Source organism: Dasypus novemcinctus, chromosome X (assembly GCF_030445035.2).
Source record: "Dasypus novemcinctus isolate mDasNov1 chromosome X, mDasNov1.1.hap2, whole genome shotgun sequence".
NCBI lineage: Eukaryota > Metazoa > Chordata > Mammalia > Cingulata > Dasypodidae > Dasypus > Dasypus novemcinctus.
The window spans coordinates 128,682,476-128,699,280 of NC_080704.1; the positions used below are offsets into that span (position 1 = coordinate 128,682,476).

The following is a 16,805-nucleotide window of genomic DNA, read 5'->3' on the forward strand; positions in this document are numbered from 1 at the left end:
AGCAGATATTTGGCTACTTGAAAAGCTCTGGGCTTCCAGGTCCTCTGAAATTAATCACACTATCTCCCACATTTGTGTTTCAAGTTGTCCTAACAGAATTTCCTATAGAAAAAGAGGACCCAGGGAACCATCTTTTTTTCCCTACCTCAGGGATTTTTGTGCCACATTTTACCATCTGTAATGTTCCATGGCCCCTGTCAGCCCTTAGAAGAGGTTGAGGGTGCAAGACTATCTCTAAGTGATTGTAGGTCTGGAGAAGTCACATGTTGAGCTTTTGTAAACACCCCAACATGTAAACTAAGGAAACAAAGTGAACCAACATCAAGGGTAGTCCTGAGAGTAGTGTGTATGTGATGTTGGGGGAAGAGTCAATGCCATTCCTTTTACTAGGTAAAGGGATGAGATTTGCTAGGCTGATTGTGGGTGAGGAGTCTTTGTAGTTACTTAAATAATACATTTACACTGTGGAAAGAAGAAAAATCCACCCATTTGATCGTCACCTAGAGAAAAATCACTTTAACATTTTAGTATGTGCCTTTCCTAGGTTTTTTGCTTTACCATCAGCTGAGGGGTACCATTTGGCTGCCTCCTGAGTCACCAGTCAGACTGCGACTGGACAAAGCAGTTGATTCTCCTTTAACCAGGGAATAGCACATACAGCAGGATCCTGGACTTGGGCTAGAAGATATTCCAGTCTCTCTCTGTGTATTCACACAGAATCACACTTACACCATTTTATGTAGAAGAAAATATCTTATTCCTATCAGGTTCACTGCTGAATAGATACACAGCCCACACTGAGAAGGGCAAAAAAGGGTCCGAAACCAGTACTTTGGAGCACCCCCTGCTGGATCTGTTGGGGTAGTTAGTTTCCATAGTGAGCAATTCTCCACTGATATTTAATCTACCTTTGTCTGATGATTCACGCTGTTAATATCCACCACTTACAGATCCCTGGATATGCATGGGATAGGGGTGTGTGGGATGGGAGTAATAGTGAAAAGCGAGCCTGGGGTCGGTCCTGAAATCATAGTTTATAATGTAATTTCAGGGATACCTAAATGATATATTTTTAAAAAGCAAATAAACAAAATCACTGGTTATTAGTTATTTCACCCCCTAAAGTTTTAAAGGGAGAAAAAGTGTGTGACTTTAAAACATTTACACACCAAACATTGGGGTGAGAATGGGGGTGGGCCAAGGCAGGAAAGGATCAGTGATTGAAAATTGCCTTTTAGTTCCCTGAACATTGCTACCACTGACTTTTAGAACACTGACTACCACTGTCAGATGAAGACCATTTCAGTGAGCTTGTTAAGCACAATAACCAGAAAGAATAATGGAAAGGATTTCTGTTTCTTTTTTGAAAACAAAATATTATCTCAGCTTCAGTGTTTCAGGAAAGCTATGAGATTTTGAAAATTTCAATGCAGGCTTTCCTCTTATTAAAATACTTTTTTCCAATTATAGTGAGTCATTGCATGTGTTATTCAACTAAACTTTAACATCCAGAGAAAATACATACGTTATAATAGTATCTGTTGCTAATTTATGGGTCCAAAGTACTCTAATATGTGGGTCATTTGACTGTTCTGCTGATTACATCAGAAAATGCTTTGTGTTTTTCTGATGACTACATCATGTTTAATTGCCTCATTCTTCCTTGCATAGTGCTTGGCATCAAGAAAATACAGCAAAAATGTTATAATGGAAGAACTAATAGCTAAATTCCTTCCGGAAGAACTCAATGAACGAAGAAGGCTTCATGAAGAGGAAATGGAAGAACTTTCTAAGTGTGTATATGCATGTTTCTATTTTCAGTTTCACTCACACCAGCTCATGAGAGCTGAATGTGCACATTTCTTCTCAGCTCCTTGTTCAGTAATATCATGTTGGTAGCTTGAAATCGGCCATGTGGTGGAAGTATTTACACCACAGACATTGGCAAATACTGCAAACCAGATCTACCCCCCACCCCCACCCCCTGCCAAGATGGATTTTTAAAACATTTATCAGCATACCACTGAAGAAGCATAAGCCCAACCATTAACCTGGGCATATCTTGGCTCTAATAACAGAGGGTCACCAGCAGCAATAAATTGGAGCAGCTTGATCAGGGCAACTTAAGGATTAGAAGTGTTCAGAAGATTGTCTTTATTTATTTATTTATTTTTAGTAGCAACTGAATTTGTATATATGTATTTGCCTTTAAAATTTTTTTATTATCTTTTTTTAAAGATACATACATACATAAATCACACAAAGTGTTACAATAAAAAATATAAGAGGTTCCCATATACCCCATTCCCCACACCCTTCACTCCTCCACATCAACAACTTCTTTCATTAGTGTGATAGATTCATTGCATTTGATGAGAACATTTTGGAGCACTGCTACACATCATGGATTATAGTTTATGTTGTAGTTTACACTCTCTCCCAGTCTATTCAGTGGGTTATGGTAGGATATATAATGTCCTGTCTCTGTCCCTGCAATATCATTCAGGACGATGCCAAGTCCCGAAAATGCCCCAATATCACAACTCTTTTTCCCTCTTCCTGCCTTCAGCAACTCCCATGGCCACTGTCTCCACATCGATGACATAATTTCTTCCATTGCTAGAGTCACAATAATTCTATAGTAGAATACCAGTAAGTCCACTCTAATCCATATTTTATTCCTCCATCCTGAGGATCCTGGGATGGTGATGCCCACTCCACTTCTAAATCGAGAGGGGGCTTAGATCCCACATGGCTGATGGATGGGATTCTCCTGCTTGCAGCTGTAGTCTCTCTCAGTCCCCTGATGTGGTGGTTGACCATCATTATGTCTTTAAATACACTGGAGTAGTATGAGGTTAAGAACTTTGACTTGTGTCTAAGACCCAGTTCTACCACAAAGTCAATATACTTGCTGACCCTAAGCAGGTCACTTACCCTGCCTAAGCCCCAGTGTCCTCATCTGCACCTAAGGGATAATAATAGTTCTTACCTCATGGACTGGTTATGAAGATAAAATGAGCTAGTACATCATAAATACTTAGTAAGTAATAATAGCAATACTTGTTATATGCTTCCTCTGCCATGTGCAGGTAGTGTGAGAGGTGAAGAGTACAGGCAGGGATGTAAATGGGGCTCCAAGCTCTCCAACTGGCTTGAAGAATAGCTTACCTAATTAGCATAAAAGGCAAGAAGCAATCACTAATTTCTGCCTTTCATACTGCTCCCCTTCTCTCTTCCCATCCCCAGTGGAATAGAACTTGTGGGATTTGGGAGGTGAGATTCCTGGTGACAAAAGCCATTCTAGTTTTATGCCCACCCTGTAGAGAATATTTCTGAACTCTTCCACTGGTTTAAATGTGCTTCTCATCCTGAAAATCTGGAGTTCTTTTTTTTTTCTCTCATTGAATTATATTAGAACTACACAGGGCACCTTTATCTTTATTTCTGATTCTTTAACCTCGAATCTCTTTGAGGCCTCTTCTCAAATATTATTTAATATTGTATTAACAAATACTAGAATATACTAGCGGCTTTCTAAAATCTCCTTTTGAACACAACCAATCCAATGTCCACAGAGAAAAGGTGGCATTGGAGTGGGAAAAGTGGACATGGTGGCTAATGGGTATGGGGAATGGCAGGAAGAGACGAGATGTGGAGGCGTCTTAGGGACTTGGAGCTGCCCTGGATGGTGCTTCAGGGGCAATCACCGGACATTGTAAATCCTCACAGGGCCCACTGGATGGAATGGGGGAGAGTATGGGCCATGATGTGGACCGTTGACCATGAGGTGCAGAGGTGCCCAGAGAAGTACTTACCAAATGCAATGGATGTGTCATGATGATGGGAATGAGTGTTGCTGGGGGAGGAGTGGTGGGGTGGGGGTGGTGGGGTTGAAGGGGTCCTCATATATATTTTTTTAATGTAATATTTTTACAAAATCAATTAAAAAAATAAAAAATAAAATAAAAATAAAAATAAAATAAAATAAAATCTCCTTTTGAGATTTAACCAATTTCATATCTACCAGTAGTTTTAGGTTCGGATGTTCCTGTATTGGGTTTTCTAGACAATTAAGAGGACAGGGATCCAGGAGGAGCTGGCCCAACTGGTGGTTCCCCAATGGGCTGTGCTATCTGACTCTTCTGGGGGCACTTGTGGAAATGCAGATTCCTGGATTCTAAATCTAGAGCTACTACGTCAGTATCTCTGAAGGTTTGATTGTACAGTCATCTGGATTTAAGCATCCCCAGTAATTCTGATGAATAGGAATGTTTGAGCATCACTGGGCTAGAATATTCTTGCCTCCCTTTTGCTCCCTATTCTCCACTTGTGGGGCTTCTATGCAGTTTCTCTGGGGCTCTGAAAATTTGAGATGCAGATAGAGACCTTGTAGAGAATCTTCCACCACCCCTTCAGAGAACTGGGTCAAGTTAATGTCATCAGTACCCTTTCCCATGCTGCCAGCAAAACACCAGAGGAGATTGTTTTGAGTGACGAGCATGAAAGAAAGAAAAATATAAGAGGTAGATATCCTCCACAAAGTTAAGGTACTGAAGAACTGCTTCAGTCAAACTAGAATGACTTGTAGAATGTCAATTTTAATCTTGTAGCCCTTAAGTTAACCACTGCACCTGGTAACGGTACTCACCTCACAGCATCAGTTGCATTTCAGTCTATATCAGTCATCAAAATTTGATGTCTCTTTTTTCTATGATGATGTTTGGCCATCTTTTTTGTGTACTGCCCCCATTTTCCTGAGTTCTCTACCCTTTGCTCTTTCTGACAGCCTAAATAAGAATGTGCCTATTTTTGTGTGTACTATGGCCTATCCCACCGTTCCTTGTCCCCTGCACATCTTTGAGCCTTGCTACCGTCTGATGATTCGTAGATGCATTGAAACAGGCACAAGGCAGTTTGGCATGTGCCTTGGAGATACTGTCAAAGGGTAAGTGAGGAGGGAAGTGAATAAAGAGAGGATGGGTAGAAAGGTTTCTTTGTTTGGTTTTAGTTTTGGTGGTTTTGTTTGTTTGTTTTTGTTTTTACCTTGGGAGGCCCCCAGCAGGTGGGAAAGTATAGCTTATAGCACATTACACTTAACCAGCTCTAGAATATGAGTATTTGTAATTTGTAAGGATCAGGGATCTTCTGCCCCTAGGTTACTATCTGAGAGGCTATTTGAAAGAACCCCAGGATTAATACTTTGTTAAACAGGTGGCATATATAATAAAACCTGTTTTGTAGGAGTGTAGGCCCTGAAGTCAGTTTGCCTGGGTTATATTCTGAATCCAGCCTTGGAGTAAGTTTGACCTTGGGTAAGGTAGTTAACCTTCCCATGACTCAGTTTGCTTATCAAAAAGTGGGTATAATAATAGTACCCACCTCATTGGGTTTGTTGGAAGGATTGATGAGTTAATGCACATAAAACATTTAAACATAATACCTGGCACATAGTACATGCTCAATAAATGGTAATTATTATTACACATTAAGATTTTTTTTTTCCACACAGGCACTGCCTGTTTTGTAGTAGCAGCTTTAGATCCTGAGATAGGTAAATAAGCAGAAGTCCCTCAAGACACATCCTGGAATTACAGAAATGGCTGGGGGCTATGCTAGGGAAACAGAACTCAAGGATTTACTTTCTTAATTCCACTCTCAATAAACAGGTTTGCAGAATATGGCTGTATCCTAGAGATTAGAAATGTTCAATTCTTTGCTGATGGCCGCTCAGTGGTTGATAGCATCGGCAAGAGGCGCTTCAAGGTGCTCCATCAGGGCCAGCGGGATGGTTACAACACCGCTGACATTGAATATATTGAAGATGAAAAGGTAAAGGTGGCCATTGCCGAGAATCCCAAAGCAAGGCTATCCATGTATCTTGTCTTACAAAGGTGGTTGCAAAAGGCTTGCTCAGAACCATTGGGGGCCTTGAGACTTCCCACCAAATTGCTGGAACAACACTGGATGCTGTTGGATCACTGTTTAATTTTAGAATGGCGGGAAGAGTGCCTGTTGTCCTGGTTCTCCTTGTGCTTAGATGCTGAGTTGCCTTAGTGCATAAGAATGCTAACCTAGACCAACCCTAGGCCCTGTCTAGCCCAGGAGTTAGGCCTGTGTCAGGGGTACCAAGGGACAGATCTGGAGTGGGCTCTACACATGTGTATTTCTATTTCTATTTAATTGTTAATTTCATTTTTATATTTTAAACTTTATTTTTAGATAATTATAGATTCATATATACGTGTATATTTTTAAATGTATAACTGTGCTAAGAACCCTTCCCAATAATCCATCATCCCATTAGGTAGAAAGATGGCATATCTTGTCAGTCCTTGATTTTTCTGAGCTAATTGGTGGAAGAAGAGGTATGATGTTCTACTCATTTATGTTTACATTCACTATATACATAGTACAAGATTAGTACGTATTTGATCAATGAATACGTGCAATTTGACTTGGAAGATAAGAGTTTCACACAAGACACAGACACAGTCATGTCTCTTCCCAGTGGGCAATGGGAAAAGAGATGTAAAAATGAAAAGGGCAGAGTTGTAATCCAACATATCCTAGTTTAAGAGCACCCCTCCAATCAGGCCTCTTAGAACCTCTGGTTTTTATACTTGTTGCTGTTTCACCTGATAACCTTGCTGGCTCTTTCTCCTTCCTCTACCTCCAGTTTTCATACACAATAAAGCATCTGGTTGAAGAGCCTTTCACATATCACATAGGAGAAAGCTGGATGGGTGATCCCATTCCAGAGGGAGACAGGATGAATGCTCAAACAGAGTCAAGTGTTCAAAGTAACTCTGGGAATGATGGAGAAGGTACAGAATGCTTCCCTTCCACTTTGATAATTTCAGGTCCATGGAGAAGATTGTGCTGAGCTCATGGGATTACATAACTGTGTATATGAACAGGCATCGTCGTGGTTTCATTCACTTAAATCATCTATGAAGAATCGGATACTCAGTCACTTTGGTCCAATGCCAGAGAAAGATGCTGATCCCCAGGTACATAAAAATTTCTATTTGTTTTGGATTCCCCCCTCAGCGGAGAGTGCCTAGGGTTTGTGATTATATGGGTACATGGTTGCCATCTAACAAGTCAAGCTCAGAGTGGGAGATGGATCCAGTTCATTATTGTATGGCTGGGCATTGGGCATCATGGGTAAAACCAAAAGGATCCCAGGTCAGAACTGAGTAACTAAACTAAAGCAGTAGGAATTTGTGTCCAAGGCAGGTTTCAAAAGATAAGTTAAGTGAGAGAAAGGAAGCATAGACACCACCAACAGAAGGACCTACAATGGGAGACCAGGCTCACACCATGGTAATGTGTTAGGGTGCAATAAGATACATGTAAAGGCCAGAGCTTAAGGGTGTCCTGGTGGCTTAGACCAAAGCCTGCAACTTCCAGGGAACTTCATAACTGTCCCCACCAATTGCTGCAAGAGCTAGGAGCTAGGATCAGTTACCACAGAATTGCAGTTGCAAGACCACAGAAACTTTTCACACCCAGGCCTATCCACAATCACCCTTCAGATCTGGGCCCTTGTTAGTGATCTCATTTAGCATGACCTGGACCTTAGAAAACTGACTCAATCTCTAATTGTACCCTTGGCCGAGCTATATTAGAAAATAGTTCATTAGGTTCTGCTGGATCAGTCTTTTTCTGGGGGAAAAGATCCATGTGAGAGTTCAAGCTGTGTATCAGAATCCTTCAGTAAGTAGTTTCTTTTTAGGATAAAGCTGGAGATATAAAGAAATTTTCCCCCACCATCACCTTTTCTCATATTCTGAGCTGGCTTTCCTGCATCATCGCCTCTGTAACTTGCTTGATTCTTTACTTACTCTCATTCCAAAGTTTTTCACAATCGAAAGATCTGAATGTGTATGTTCTGTCTTCTCTGACAAAAGACTGGTCCTGCTTACCTCCCTAGCTGTGTGACCTTGGGTAAGTTCCTTCCCCTTCCTCAGCTCTCCACTCCCTTCTGAAATGAGTTTGATGGATGAGGAGGTCTCTAAAGTCCTCTCCGCTTCTTGTATTCTGATACTCTTAAAAACTAGTCTGTTTCCTTAATGGACTGAAATGTCTTGTTTTCTCTAGATTCTAAAGGTGGTGGCTTTTCCCCCATGCAAAGACATGATGAATGTTGAAGGGAGAAACGCCAGTCAGTGCTTCCCAGTGACCCAGATCCTGGCTCTGTACCACTGTGACTCATGACTCCATCATAGCTCTGAGCAAGCTCATGATCCAACTTAATGTTCCTCTTCACCTTCTGGGAAGCATCTCCCCCAGTCAGGCAAAAGATAGAGATTAGCAACAACAATAGCATCTTTCAACAGAGAAAACAGATGCCACAATATGATTCATAAGGGTTCAATGACATGGAAAGCTGAAATCTTGGGTTTTATTTAATTTCTTATTAGAAACCACCGTCTTGTTGCTTTGGTGAAGTTGCAAAAGAATAAAAAATAAAAGATACCCTCCAGTTTGCTCCAGTCAATGCTGTAGCCCCAATGGTCCCATTAATAAGAATGTTAAGAGGTTTCTCTTAAGAATCTAAGAGGTTTCTTAGAAACAGCCACAAGTACTAACATCAGCCTAAATATATTTTTAAATGATCCTGGAAAAGAAAGTTCAATCTATGAGAATCTAATATTCAGAGCTGATAATAAGAGGGAGAGCATGTTACAGACTCCAGTGAGGCACAAAAAAGAATTAAAATGAAGCTAGAGGTACAGAAAGGTAAAGAGGGCAGTGAGATTGGGAGAGAATCAGGTGAACCAATTGGGAGCCAGATAATCCCAAGGGTAGGTGGTTTCACCAAAATGTAGTTCTCTATAGTCCTAAATCCAACCTTCCAAAAGTTGTGTGCAGAGAGCTCATTTTGGGTTTAGTAGGAAATAAGTTACCAATGTCTAAGATGTGTGCCTGGGGAGCTGCTTACAAAAGGAATGTTGGTAAAGGGTTTATGTGGGATGGGAAATCTCTTTATTAAAAGGAAACCTGGAGACAGAATGCGTTTCTAATGCGAATGTATTTTCTAAGAATTCTTTTCAAAGTGCGATTGCTGTTCTTTGGGACTATAAACTATATAGCCTTTGGTTTCAGGGGAGTAGATCGCTGTGGCTCTGTACTGTGACATGGTATATCTGCACTATTGCCTTAGGCACCAAGCAGGGAAATGAAGGCAGTAAAGAGACACGCAATGCCTAAGATGTCATGGGAATTGAAGGCCCACATGTTATATGCATCAGTCCAAGGAGCCTAAACAGAATCTTAGAAGTGAAAGAGACTGTATAGTGGATAATCCAGCATGTAAAGTTACACTGGCTAGGAGCCATGGTGTATCTGTTAAGACATTAGTTTGTCTGCTTAAAATACCAAAATTAACTGTTTTAATTTAAACAAGAGAGAGGACTTACTTCCTGGAGGGATAGAGCAGGTCTATTCCATGAGATCATTCAGAGACCAAGGCCCTTTCCATCACAAAGCTCAACCATCCTTAGAATGTTGCCCTCTTGATTAAAGACGGCTGATGATCACCATGTCCATGTTCTAGCTAGGAGAAAGGGGGAGAAAGAGGTGGATGGAAGGCACGTGCTCCTTTCCCAGAGCATGACTCAAAAGTTACCCATATAGCTTTTTTTACACCTCATTAGCTGGAACTTTGGCCTCACCTATCTGCAAGGGAGGCTAGGAAATGTAGTCTTTATTCTACTTGGTTATGTACCCAGCTAAAACCAGGGGAACATGATTATAGAGGCAATTAGCAATCTCTGCCACACACAGAAGCAGTTCCACCTGTTATGTTTACCTTGAGGCTTTGGAAACCTGTAGAATAATATCACTTTCAGATGACTAGGATGAACCTATTGTATTTCTCTGTTGCAGATTAACCCTAATGGCCCAGCCTGGTGCTGGTGGATATTAGCTGTTCTTCCTTTGGAAAGCCGAGCACAGCTCCCATTCCTAGCAATGAAGTCCCTAAAGGATAGACTGAATGGCATTCGGAGAGTCCTGGCTTTTATAACCCGGAACCAAAACTAGTGAAGAGGCGCTCCTATCCTCCCCATTACCCTAGGGGAGTCTTCTTGTAAATATATCTAATTGCAATAACATCTTAAGAGAAGGGAGTTAAGGTGAACTTCCTTAACAGTGGCATTACCCTGCTGTTGATCACAGAGAGAAATTGAGTAGAAAGACCAAACAAATGTGACCTGCTTGAAACTTTCTCAAGATGCTTCTTGACATGCTGCACTACTACATGAACAGCAAAGGTGTTTAAGAGCCCAGGGGAAGAATTTCTTTTGCCATAAAATGTTCTGAAAATTTTAAATGGGTTTGCTTTAATTTTTTTGCTTTCATAGATGAATGACTGTGTGGTTGAAATGTGAAGCAAAGATACTAATAATGTTGCTGCAGTATTTTACTGACTTTTGAGGTCTCATTCCAAATGCTTCAGATTTTATATAGCATTGTGTAAAATAATGTTCATACATTTTTCTGTTTTAATAATTTATTTTTTTTGCATTACCGTATCCTTTTTTCTACATATATATGTTTGTAACTATTTAAGTGTCATTACTGAAAAGCCAGTTGCTTTATTTATTGATGTGGTTTACAGTGTGTGAATGACTAGGGGGAAGTAACAATACTAGAAATGTGCAATGTTTGCGCTAACCATTTTTTACTACATTTGATCCCAGCTCTTGTAACATTTTTCTGTCTGTCCAATTGGATATTTAAAAGAGGTTCAGAATGATGCTAAGATCATTTATCATTACAGATTCCATTTGGTTTTTAGTTCAAATTCAACAATATAAAAGACTTAAGGGATTTGGCGTAGATTTTGGTATATGACAGGATAAAATAAAATAATCCATTTGCCATGTGTTCTACAGAACAAGGCTGAAGGGATTATTTTTCTGGAATGAAGAGTCAAATCAGAGGGGAGTATCGTTTATTGCATTATAGTATTTATTGCAACAACCTAATTATAAGTTTCCCCTATGCAGTTGGCAATGGTATTTTAGGCAGGATAATTTGTAACCCTTCAGAGGGAATGGTTTTCAATTGGGCACATCACAGCCATGCCCAAATAGCCTCCACACCCTACTTCTTCTCAGGTTTCTGAAGATCAATACCTGGCCTAGCATGGGGGAAATACTTTATGAAGGACTGTACTGTTTGATATTAAAAGTATACAGAAGCCAAATAGGGTAGAACCTTTTGAAAGTATTTTTGAAGCAACCAGACAATCCATGATCTTACCTAAACACTGCCTTTCTTTCTGGTTGCAAGGAGCCAAAGATTTCAGTATAGGGGAAGAAAGAGAATAAGGAGGTAAGAGTAAGCACTTTTCAGTTTGTGTAGTGCTCGCTTTGATTTCTTCAGTGCCAGAAGAACCTGAAAAATACCCCAAGTATGGGAGTGTTAAAGTGACAGCATGAAAAGATCAGAACAGGGAAGAGGTGAATTGTGCCATTTGTACCTTATATGTCATCTGAAGTTGGACAGCTACAGTGGCGGTATTCACTAGCAGCCCAGTCATTCGATTAAGTTGAGAGATTAATGACTCAGGTAATCAGACTTATTCCATCACTGCCTGGAGCCAGAAACAGAAAAGTGAAACTGAGATGATCCAAACTATGTAAAAGAGATTCATGTAAGCAGAAACCAGTTGATCTTTTCTGTACTTTCTTAATGGAAGCTGTGTTGTCAAAGTATTATGTTACCAGGTTTGATGTTTGGGGCCAGGCTGTGCAGGTGAAGAATGAAAGTAGATGGACATGCAGGTGTGGTTGCTGGCCACGTAGACTCTCCAAGGCTCAGGTACTCTAAAGGTACCTTACCCACTTGGTGCCCAACCATGTAGTCATAACAGTCCTGGTGTAATAGTTTGCTATTATCTAGTATATATGCAACAGAGAAAAGGGTTATAAGCTTTTCCACTTACTGAATGTGTCTTTTGACAAATGGCTTAACTTTTTCTGAGCTCCACATCCCTCATCTATAAAATGGTTGTGATACATACATATTGGGTTGTCATGAATATTCAATGAGATTATATATGTAAATCACTTAGTACAGTGCCTAGTACATAGGAGACACTCTCCAAATGATCGCTATTATTAAGATCATTCATAGGTATAGAATATCACCAGGGGCCCACTTTTCTATAAAAACCTGCCTTTACAATAAATACTCACCTTCAACCCCTTTAAACTTGGTTGGGGGAATCCACACCACTGATTTTTCAGACCAAAACTTGGTGATTGACAGGTAATTCCTTTCAGGCTCAAGACTGTTTGGGAAAATGAAAAGACCAGGGAATAAATGAGGGTTAGAGGAAGAACAGATTCCATGCTAGCAAACTTTCCTCATCTCAATGGAGCTAAAAAATAGTTTTGGTTGGAAGTCTAGACTTTCTGACAGAATGGAATCCTCAAGTTCCAGCACCATTAAAATAACCAACTCATCACTCCCTGCTTTCCATGTATTGAGATTCTCGGGCAGGCCAGTTTGAATGGAGTTTTATGACCCATGATTTTCGTGTTTAGTTCATGGTTTTTCCTTAATGCTGCCCAAAGTAATGGATTTAACATACAAAAATGTATTGAGAACCTACTCTGTATCAGGTACTGAACCAAGTGATTTCATGTACCTGAGCTCATTAAATTAGTTATTTCTCACATCAACCCTGTGAAAGCAGTTATTAATCTCATATTATGGAGGCTCTACAATATTAAATACTTTGCCCAGGTTAACAAGTCAGCCAGTAAGTAGCCAACTTTGATTTTGAACGCATTACTTTGCAAATTTTTTAAACGTTTGTAAATAGTTTACCTTACATATATTTTAATGAGCAGACATAGTAATTAAATCACAAAAGCATCCCCAGAGGGGGTTAAGTAAAATTAAGTTACCCAACATCTCTCCTTAATCTAAGTAGAAAGTGAGGTTTGCTTTCTTAATAATGCTCCACATCATATAATGCGTCACCTTGAAAATTGAGTACCCAATATCAGCAAATGTACATCTTGAGTGGTCAGAATTGCACTTTACTCTTAGTAGTCTAAATATACATTTAGGTTGCTTAACAGTAAGTGGTATGAGGCAGGATGCAAGGCTAAGCATTGGCTTTCTTTGGGGTGTACTTGAACGGGGCAACCAATTGGACATGACCATTTTCAACACTTGTAAATGGGTGTTGCTGCCCAACTTGGAATGAAGAGTCTACAGAGAAAAGATACAAAGCTGTATCTAGGCCAGAAGAACGAAACTCCCCTTGTGTTATAGTGTGCAATTTATTGGTTAATTTTCCTGTCTACTGTGATTGATGCAGTCTTTTCCTAGTAGGTTATTTTCTGTGTGTATATATAAACTAGGTACCAGGCAGACATCATGCCTTTCTGCTTTGTACCATACTACTGCTGCTAGCTAATAACCAGCAAAATGTAGAAAAGGAAAATAAACCCACAAATTTTCTATAGATAACTTGGGGGGAAAGTGCTTGCTCCTGACATAGTGGGGCAGAGAATTGACTATTTCAACAGTTTGCCTTTTCTCAAGGCCAACTGCTTCCTCCCCAGTGCTGCCTCAGCCGCGAGGGGCTAATCGAATTACTGGGCATGTAGCGCTTCCAGTTCTGCGTATGGGGCTGGCCTGGGCTCAGATAATCCCCTGTGACTGGCCACTGGAGCACTGGAGCTTCTGAGGCTGGCTCCCAGAGCTCTCCTACTGTCAACAGATTACATACTGTTGATGGACTGAAATCCACTGGGGACTGTGTTCCCCGCTCCAGCTCCATTTCCCAGATAGGAGTTTTATTTAGAAACTCACTCCTTGAGTCCCCAACATGTTGATTTTGTTTACCAAGGCAGGATCATAGTAGGGGTGTGTAACAAAGACGTATATGGAAGGAGGCCCAAATTGGACAAAGGTTGGCTTTCAGCCCATTCTTGGACCTGAAGAACGAGGTTTTGATTTATGATTGACAAGATTGATGATAGTGGTGAAAAGCAACCAGCTGCATGGGCTCCAATTTGTGCCCCTTCCTGAATGCATAGAAAAGGAAGAAAAAGAGGCATGTAAAATGTATGCATTCAAGTCATTTTAGAATGATAGCTCCAACTTGTTACACTGTACAACTATTTAATAATCTGGGTTATGCACATCCAGAGGTGAAATGAAGAAATAGTCACTCACAAATGGGTATTTCCAAATATGTTTAGTTAACTTTCAGAGAGAAGTGCCTGTAATCTCTATTTCTAGTTGTCATTTTGAAGATTTTGCACCATGGTTTTGTAGCCATTTAAAAATTCTTTGCAGCAAACATGATTAACAAGTTTACAAAGCAACACTGTAGCTTTTGCATCATTTAAGAAGTGATTAACATTTATTTTCAAAGCAACAATCAACAACAACAACAACAAAAGAGGAGAGAAAATAGGTCAATGAGGCACCATAGGCTTCTCTTAGATAAACTAGTTCCATCATTTTATGTAGTTCTCAGTAATGCCAGGATTATAATATCAAGCAAGCCATTTAGTGGCGAATGTATATTGTCTTATTCCATTTGTTAAGTAGTCATTTTACTCTTGCACTGTAATGAACTGAAGGGGAATTAAGATAATGATTTTTCTTCCCCCCATATTGCTATTCAACTACCTCTATATGCTTGATTTCTTTTTCGTTTTTTCCCTCCAAATCTATATATTAAAAAAAGTTTCAGCTCATCTGTGTTGTAATAACAATGTGATATAGACAGTCTCTGTGAAAAGCTGTTTGTTCATTAAAAATGTATCCTGGTGTCTCAACTTTGTATCTAACAAGAGTGTACTCATACTTTAGGGCAAGAATTACCCACATAGCATCAGCGTCAGTATCATTTTGTTGGAGGCTGAATAGAAAGGAAAGTAATCAGAACATCTATTTTGTCCTTGTTTCCTATTGGTTTTAACGCAGTTGACCAGATAATTCTTTGCAAGAAAATAGACCTGCACTCAGACAACAGGCTCTTATGTGTGCAACAGTGAGGCAGGTATGAGCTGATTCGTGACTGATGTGTTCTGAAAAACTGACCATAAATTGAGTCCTTAAAAATTGGACCAGAAAAGCATTTTCATTACTTGAAGAATTATGTTTAAGCATGTTGTCAAGTAAATAATCAATCCCTAGTTTATTTGTAAATCAAAGCATTAATGCATTGAGTTTGCTTCAAGCGGAGCTACAGTTCTGACTTGGTTTTCTTTGACGTTATAAACTACTCATGAAAGCAAATTACATGTTCTGTGTGTGCATTAAATAGTTTCTTAACAATAGGCCAAAGCCAAGGCCCAGAGCATAAGCCTTATGACAGGAAAATTGGTAAAATTAATTGGGGCAGTGAGTGATATTGACCAAGCTGACTCTAGCAAGAGAACTTCAGGAACATCCCATCTTGTCTACAGTTCTGATTTTAGTTTCAAGTCATTGATGACTTTATATAAGTTCTGTATTACCACTGAGGGAAAAAAAGACATTGGAATAGGGCAGTTAAAAAAATGAAATGATAGCAAATTTCACTTAGGCCTGATCTTGTTCTACATAACAAGATCTTTGGGGTAATTGAGAAAAATCAGAACTTCTGCCCAACTAGGCACCAGAGGGGGTGCTGGGCTCTCTTGGACTTTGCCCTTTTGTGCCCAGACTGCCACTCTCCTCACAGATTAGAGCACACTTCAGCCAAAGGCAAAAATCTTTCTAAGGCAGTCGTTCTGCACAGACTGCCTGCATTGCATTCTCTCTGGATTGTACCATCTAGAAAAACATAAGCAGCTCCTATTTGCAGTTGTCCCTGGGCCTTGAGCAAAGCCAAAGCCAATTCTTTCTGCTTACTGTTCTCTAGGATCCGCCCTGGCAAAGATGCCTCCTTAGAAGACATTCCCAGTCACCAAATGAGATAAGAACAAGAGAAGGGAATGAAAAATGCCCTAGACTCACAGGGTCCACAAGTCTAAACGTTCCCTTCCCTTCCCTTCTTAGATTTTATGATCTCTTCACTCCCAGAGGCGCTAAAGTATGATAGGAATGGGCTGGTATCAATACTGCCCACATTGTGGAAATGCAGAAACTTTCCAGGCGGGTCTGTCCATGTGGAGCTATGCCCTTGTCAAGGCAGACAAGAGCCCCGCCTCTATCTCTGAGCACCCTTCCTCCAGCCTTTCCAGTTTTCTGTTTCTGATCTGCCCATTTCAACCTGTGCTCATGGTGAATGACTGGCTATGCACGTTTATTGTCCACTTGTACACGTATTAGCAAATGTCATTGCGGCATTAGAAAGCCTTGGAAAAACCCTTTCCTATCTTAATTGGGAGGGGCAGCCCCACAATTTCACACCCTTGCAAAACACTGCCTACCTTAATAAGAACTCAATGTCACCAATTTCTGGATACAACAAACGCAGCAAAATTGAATCCTGAAATATCCTACCTCCCCTGAGTCCCTTTTTGCTATAAAAATCTTGCTTTTCTTGAGTTTTAGAGGTGCGTCATGGGAATATTCAACATAGCATAGGAGCAGGAGGGATGACTACTCCTTCGGTCCATCAGAATGTCTGTTGCCACTCCTAGCATGCAGTGCTACAGACTCAGGACCATGCAATCCTACCACAATCCCAAATGAGCACTTTCAGAAGAGGACCCACGGTTAGGGTTGGCGGAGCATCATGTCCACACGTGCCCTTCTTTTATTCTTATTAGAGTAGTTGTAAGTTTAGAGAAACATCATGCAGAAAGTACAGCGTTCCCGTATGCCAC

The 16,805-nt window shown here is 40.3% G+C and overlaps 1 protein-coding gene across 1 annotated transcript in view; it reads left to right on the top strand.

Annotated features, from left to right (window-relative positions):
• LONRF3 (LON peptidase N-terminal domain and ring finger 3) overlaps positions 1-15,288 on the top strand; it is a 39,002-nt gene extending 23,714 nt beyond the window's left edge. Inside the window, exons 7-11 of the mRNA XM_004458681.4 lie at positions 1,672-1,793; positions 4,790-4,948; positions 5,670-5,832; positions 6,864-7,013; positions 9,898-15,288. Of these exons, the coding sequence (XP_004458738.1) occupies positions 1,672-1,793; positions 4,790-4,948; positions 5,670-5,832; positions 6,864-7,013; positions 9,898-10,053 (750 nt within the window). The 3' untranslated portion in view covers positions 10,054-15,288. The remainder of the gene's footprint in view (positions 1-1,671; positions 1,794-4,789; positions 4,949-5,669; positions 5,833-6,863; positions 7,014-9,897) is intronic.
• The last annotated feature ends 1,517 nt before the right edge of the window (positions 15,289-16,805 follow it).